We start from the raw sequence: 7,010 nt of genomic DNA on the forward strand, positions 1-7,010 counted from the left end.
CATATTTCCCAGAGTTAGAAAAATGGGGGGAAACTATTTAACCAGCCCAATAATTCCCCTGACCCTGCTGTCCTCCTTTCACTTTGGCAATAAAACACAGTAGGTGAATGGATCCAACTAGCGTTGTGTGTAAAAGAGTTCTTAAAATCACTCAGTAGTGATCCCAATTCTGCTCAGTAACCTAAATAATCAGAATGACTGCAAGTGAAAATAATTAGTAACATAAAAGAATCACAGGGGCCATGCTAGACTCGGGACTACTTTATGACAAAGCACAGCTAAGCCTCCGCTGAAAGGTACAAGGCAGCCCCAAAGACACCAGCTTTTGTAAACACAGATGCACACGTTGTTAGCAAACCGACATAAAATACACACGCATTGTTGCCATTGTGTGTGAGTGTGTACGTGAGTGAGATGTGGAATTAATTTCTGCACAAAGTCGCTGCGCCGAGCTCAACCCATGCAGCCTTGTGCAGGAACGGAGACCTGACTGGCTGATTCTGATCAACACAAAGCAGAGCTTTACCAAATACCTGGACCTGCTCCACCTGTCTGGTGATCCAAAATAACTTGATTTGAATGACCCCTGTTCCCCCTGCAGACCATAAGGAACTTGGAAAACTCTTCAGACAGCTCTGCAGATAGCCTACAATGTTACTCCTGCATGATTAATAAACAAGGAAAGCAGATTCAAGGAGAAGGCACTGCTCAGTATGTGCGTGTTTGTGCGCGTACTCACAAAACGGAGAAATGACTTCCTCCCAGACATGCAGAAGTTTAATTAATCAGCAGTGGCGGTTGGTGAATTTATTTTTGGGTGGGGCGCAGTCATGCCATCTGTGGATGGTAGATGCACTAACCACATATCACCACTAGGGGGTGCCAAATCACCATTATTATGAAAGAATTAATGTTTTCTAGTCAACACTGACAGTAAATAAAAGGGCAGAAAAAAAGCTAAATAAAGGAAAAACACAGCAATGCAACATGATCTCTTGAAGCAGCCGTTTAAATTAAAGCCCCCTCCTATTCGTTGTATTTGAGACGGGGATCCAGTGCACATGCACGAGTTAGCATAGGTCGGTGGTAGAGACTGCTTCGCCAAAAACGAACAGGAAATATGTTGCAAGACAATTTGGTCACGGTAAAAGTGTGAGAGAACATTTTTAATCTACACTTCAATGCAGATTATACACAGCATTTATCATCTGTATGATTATAGATCGTTTAGTTTAATTTTCATGTTTTTTTTATATTTTGTGATTCCTATCTTCTTCCTCTTCCTGTAAAGCCAGATTTAAACTCCTCCATCTGCGTCAGGATGGATGCAAGCAACGCCATTATGCGTCCTTTCAAGGGCTCTCCAGCAGGCTCACAAGGATGGACAGAGTCGAGCTCTCGTTTCTAAACATCCATCTGTCAAGATGGAGAACACAAGCTAATGATTGGTCAGGACACCGCTGTCGTCTACAGCGCCGCCATTGCACCCTCAAAAACTTAAAGAGAGCTGAGGACATCTAGCGGCAGACATGGGGAAGCTTGAAGAGTCCCTCGTGGAAAAAGTCTAAAAATATAAACTACTTACTCCCCCATGACAGGGGGAGGAAATGGTTTTCAGAAAGCGTTTTTTTTTGTGAACAGAAATGATGGGAAACATGGGTTTAGAGGTGGCGAGTGCATGAAGAGGTGGAGGAGAATGAGTGACAAATTTGTCCGTGTTAAAAAGTCTCAAATACAAAAAAAAACACAATACAAACACACTATCTTGGACCGGATACATGACAGGACACCACAGAACGGCGCTACGCCCGCTGTTGTCCTGGCGGGGTATTGCTTTACAACACTCCCCAGGAGACGTCTCTCCCTGATGGAGCTGAAGGAGAAGTATTGACCCTTTGCATTGACGTCACCTAATCACGTGGGTCCACCATGCTGGACGTAAACAGTGAGCGACACGATTACTAAACAAAGAGAAAAGTAGAGCCTGAAATTGTTTTTGCGATCAAAACCAAAACAAAACTCCTCCAGCATTCCTTCAACTAGTTCATGCCCAGTTCAGTTAACAGAAGAAGAAGCGCATCTAGCAGGGGCTCATAGAGAGCGATATGTTAACTAGCTTACCAAGGTTAGCTTACGTTCTCTCTGCAGCTGTTCACTAATGTAAACATGTTGCTGACTTTGCCTAAATTCACCCAGCTGGATTTATAACATTATGTTATAAACAGCGTTTCACTTTACACCAAAGCTGATTGTTAAAAAGTCCGGATCCCTTGTTGCTGGTGGTGTTACCGGGTTCAGCTGCTGCTCTCACACCGGAATGAGAAGATCTCTAAACGGCGACGCTCAAATAAATAAAAAACGTAATTTTAACACACGTAATCATACATCGGAGCTTTAATATTGTTAATAATTATCTCGCTTTACACTACAGTGGACGGCGCGCATCCTCCGTGGTGAAATATCCATCCATCAGGATTATCAATAACTAGTATAAACACATCACATTTATCCCTGTCCCTGTCTTCCTCGTGAAATAAATGAACGTCAACCTTACCCGGTAAAAACATGTTCACTGCAAATCTGAGGGCTGCTAGTTCACTTGACGCGGTAGTTCATCTCCGTCCTCAGTCTTCATCAGTTATTAAAAAACTAAACGAGTTGAGTTTATAACCTTGTCTGTTAGTGCAGCCAACCACGCAGCAAACTAAAACCATTTTACTGTCAAATCAACTAAATAAAAGTGTTAAAAGGCTACAAACTGGCTTGTTTTGACTAGCTTCACTGGAGTTTCTACGGGTGTAAACGGTCTTGTTGCCATCCATCATGGCGAAGGGGGCGGTCACATGAGTGGCGTGACGTCACGTGCAAAGGGTCAATAAATTGGGCATAAGGCACACCCCCTATGGACGAACCGCCACTGCTAATCGTGTTTTAAAAATAAAACTGAAGTATTGCTGTTTAAGACATTTATAAGAAATCTTCAAATAAAAGAGAAAACTTGAAGCTGCATTATTTGCACATGCGTGCGCGCAGGATTTAATGCTAGTTCTTTAACAACGTGTGCATCTGCGCTTACAGAAGCTGCGTCTTTGGGCTGCCAGCGGAGGCTTACAGCTGTGCTTTGTCATAAAGTAGTGCCAAGTTTAAAATGGCACACAACGCTAGTTGGATCCATTCACTTACTGTGTTTTATGCTAAGCTAAAGCGAAAGGAGCATGGCCAGGTCAGGAGAATGACTGGACTGGTTACAAATTGTTTTTTCCACACTTATCTAATGCTCTATTAACGCTGGCGAATAAGTCAACAGACAAAATTTTAATTTTGGGTGGAATATCCCTTTAAGGATCACTTCGTCCAACATGTCAGCTGGAAATCACTGTGGTTTATATCTGTTAATCCCTGACTGGTGTGTTTTACCTCTGTCAATATGGTTGTTATGGTTACGCAGCACCTCCAACACCTCCATGAGTATGTTGATCAGTTTCACCTACATCTCTTAAACTTTGACCTCCTTTATTTTATTCATACCTATGATAAAGGAAGAGGAATCCTTCTTGAGAAGGTGATTAATTTAACACCATGTAAAGGTTAAATAAAGGATCTCCACTGAATACGGGAAACAAGACTAAACATGGCTGCTACGGAGGAGCTGCAACTCTCAAGTACGTCTAGATGAGCTCTCAACTTTAACAGCTCGGATTATTGTTGAGGCCGCTGTTCATTAATTTAAAACTTTGCTAGAGGAGTAATTTCATGAATCTTGCAGGAAAGCGAATGCATAAGCTGAGAAAGGCGTGTTAAAACCATCACTTACTAAATAAATTTAAAGTACAGAACAAAACCACCTCTTCAGCTGATCTTTTACTTAACAGCAACCAGAGCTGACATTTCTGTGATTTACCCACCTTATCGTTGAGCTCATGCTCACGGAGATGCTTCTGCAACCTGCTCTCTTTGGTGAAGATCTGGGAGCATATCCTGCACTTCTTTTCCTTTGCTCCATCACTGAAATCTAAAGATGCAGGAGAAATCTGCATCTTAATGTGACCTGGGAGTTTTCTCTGGATTAGCATTTTAGAAGAAATGATTAAACAACTGTTTGGATGTTAGTTTAACAATCTTTTTATCTGTTTTCTAAACGTGCATCTTCTTTCTTATCAGACCGTGAGGTCTGCAATCTGCAGCTCTAGGGCCACATGCAACTCTCTGTAGCTTTGGCTTAATTAAATACATCTCTGTTACAGAATGATACTATTACAGATATCAATCAGTTTGCAATTTAATTAATTCAAAGTCAGTCTCATACAGAACAAAATAAAAAAAAGCATGTGTTCAATAGAAACCTTACAAAGGTTTGTAGAAATCTTTTAAGAAAAAAAACATTAAAAATCTAACAAACACATTTTATGTTTAATCTGCTAATTTATTGGAATGCAAATATACGCATTACTTTTAAGTGGTTATTGTTGTTCAACAAATATAAAAAGCACTTGTGCCTTTAAACTTGATCAAAGGGCAATTTAAGGTCTTTTTCTTTCTTCATTTTTATTTCATAATGTAACCTATTATATTACATTCTGTAATAATGAAGCTTCAAACGGGGTTTGCGACTCTACACATTTTATTTTTAATTGTAATCCCTAGATTTATTGACTTTATTGCGATCAGAATCCAATCATTCTGATTAGGGTTTTTGACTTTTTCACAACATCAGCTAGTGAAAATGTACAATTTAAAAAGCTAAATCTTACGAGCACTTTCTCCAACTTACGCCTGTCACAACATTAGAGCCTGACACAGCTAGCTTTGACTAAACACTTCTGTCCCCTCTGCAGCTGGACAGCTGCGCCACAGACGCAGCCAGAGCTCCACAGAACCAAAACAACAAAGGCACACATTTAGCGTGCTAACCGCGAAGCTAAAGCTAGCTAGTTAGCAACCACAAGCTAACAACGACTTTCTAAAAAAAACAATGGATTGGTTTAAAGAAACAATGGTTAAGTGCCGCTACGCGGAGTGGGTCTACGGGTCCTCTCCTCGCGGACACCAATTTAGACTGGAAGCCAATAAGAAGAGCCACCGAAACGTTATTAATATCATTCCGCCTCAATCACTCCTTCGTCGTACAAAGCAAAGCCCACCCGCAATACTATATCCGGGGACTATATACACTACCTTCAAGTGTTATTATATAGACTGCAGCGGTGCTTCACGAAATAATACCAGACTTTTTGGATAGCTCGTAACCGCTATTTTTTATTTATTGCAATTTGGAACTTGTTACCTGGTTTGTCCTCCCTGTCTAGGTTCAGTTTGCGAGGCCGACCCCGCGGCATAGTTCCTGTACTCAAGACGGGTGTGCTGTGAACGATTTGCTTTTCAAAATGGCGATTCGGTCATCTATGCAGAGCGCAGCGAATCCACGAGAGGCGCTCGGAATCACGGACTAGAGAGACATCTGCCGTCCGAGTCACCGCACCAGCAGCTCAGGTGTGCCCAAGTCAGACGAGCCACACTACAAGTACTACCTAATGGCCAAAAAAAGAAATACAAATTATAGAAAAGGCGCATTCAGACGTTGAAAGTCAATTTTAATGGAACACAAAGAATAAAATGTAAAAAAAAAAAAAAAAACATTAATCATCATGATTGTGTTTACCAAAAATAATCAAATAAAAACTGATTAATTTAAACTCTTGAGAGCAATGATTTTATATGTTCAAATGTAGGCTAGTCATAATATAATGGACAGTTTAAGTCACACAAGAGCCAGATATGTGTTTATTGCAGCTGGGGCCACTGACACAACAAGTGTTTAAAATCACTACTAAGTGTTTTCCAACATCACAATATGAAAAGATCCCCGATGGCACAACGCTGAAGCAGTAACCTATGAGATGGTGCAATATAATCAAGTGTTATATGTTTGCTTCAGTTCCCAAACATGTTTAATACATGTCTTTTGAAGAATTATTGTAAAATATATGTACTTTAATTGACCACCAGTAGAGGGAGGTAGTGAGTTGTAAATGCTCCATTGGTGTTTCAGTGATCCTGGATGTCAGTCCGTTTATAGGTATTGCTAATGACTCTTCAAAGAATGAGGTGTAATTAACTCTGTATCTGTGAGATAAATGTTCTACCTCCATATGTCTTCCTATTCTCCAAGCTAGAGCCTTTCACTAGGTACCACTGCACAAGGCCATGCTGTTAATCCATTCCGGTGTTTTTCAACTGTACCAATTCCATTCCAGAAAGTCTAAATTTTCATCAATTCCTCATGCAGTGGTTAATTATTATATGGTGACTTACAGGTGTAAATATGACCACCAGCAGCATAATGCAGGTCTCCCAGTATCAGAGGTCTGGTCTTGTAAGAAGTTCTTAATACTTCTGCAAAAGTAGGTGTAATAAATTGACAGCATTGTAAAGATTCATACAAAAGTTCATGCATGAACGGCTGTGAAATCCTTGCGAAGGTAACGAGACATTTGATTTGCTTCCTGGTAAGTTTGGCACTTTCATCATTCGCTCACAATGACAGGAAGTCAGGAGAATTTATTTTTACTGCACAAAGCGAAGCGAGCGTTAGCACTAGAGCTTTGTAACGAGATGATTGAAGATCAAAGGATGTTGATGGTGATTTATTTGTATGAAGGCAACACGATCAAATAAACCCTGAGGGCCAAAGTCCTAATCGTGTTTTATTCTGGCTTAGCAACAGTCAGGAAACATGTGATTTCTGTGTTTCAACAGTCGTTGAAAATAACCCAGACACACTAATGTGACACATTTTCTTGTCCATAAATAGATCTGCATAATGCATGTGTGTTGCTGGACATAAATGTGTGTGAGAGTCTGCTGGCCTCAGCAACAATGTTCTCACAGATGGGCCTACAGGTGGAAAGCAGTGGCTCGTCTGTACTTTTCTTGGCTTTCTAACAGGTAAAATGAGAATCGTCACATTTAGTTAGCAAGCGATCGGCTTAGTGCACGCTCATTTTGTAAGA

The 7,010-nt window shown here is 40.7% G+C and overlaps 1 protein-coding gene across 3 annotated transcripts in view; it reads right to left on the bottom strand.

Annotated features, from left to right (window-relative positions):
- LOC107378938 (zinc finger protein 236) overlaps nucleotides 1–5,523 on the bottom strand; it is a 109,431-nt gene extending 103,908 nt beyond the window's left edge. For all 3 annotated transcript variants that reach the window (XM_070550928.1, XM_054740632.2, XM_054740633.2), the window contains exons 1-2: nucleotides 5,285–5,523; nucleotides 3,906–4,012 (exon numbers count right to left, since the gene is read on the bottom strand). In XM_070550928.1, coding sequence (XP_070407029.1) covers nucleotides 3,906–4,012; nucleotides 5,285–5,336 — 159 coding nt within the window. In that variant the 5' untranslated portion in view covers nucleotides 5,337–5,523. The remainder of the gene's footprint in view (nucleotides 1–3,905; nucleotides 4,013–5,284) is intronic.
- Between the last annotated feature and the right edge of the window lie 1,487 nt (nucleotides 5,524–7,010).

The sequence above is a fragment of the Nothobranchius furzeri genome, chromosome 5 (genome assembly GCF_043380555.1).
Source record: "Nothobranchius furzeri strain GRZ-AD chromosome 5, NfurGRZ-RIMD1, whole genome shotgun sequence".
Lineage (NCBI taxonomy): Eukaryota > Metazoa > Chordata > Actinopteri > Cyprinodontiformes > Nothobranchiidae > Nothobranchius > Nothobranchius furzeri.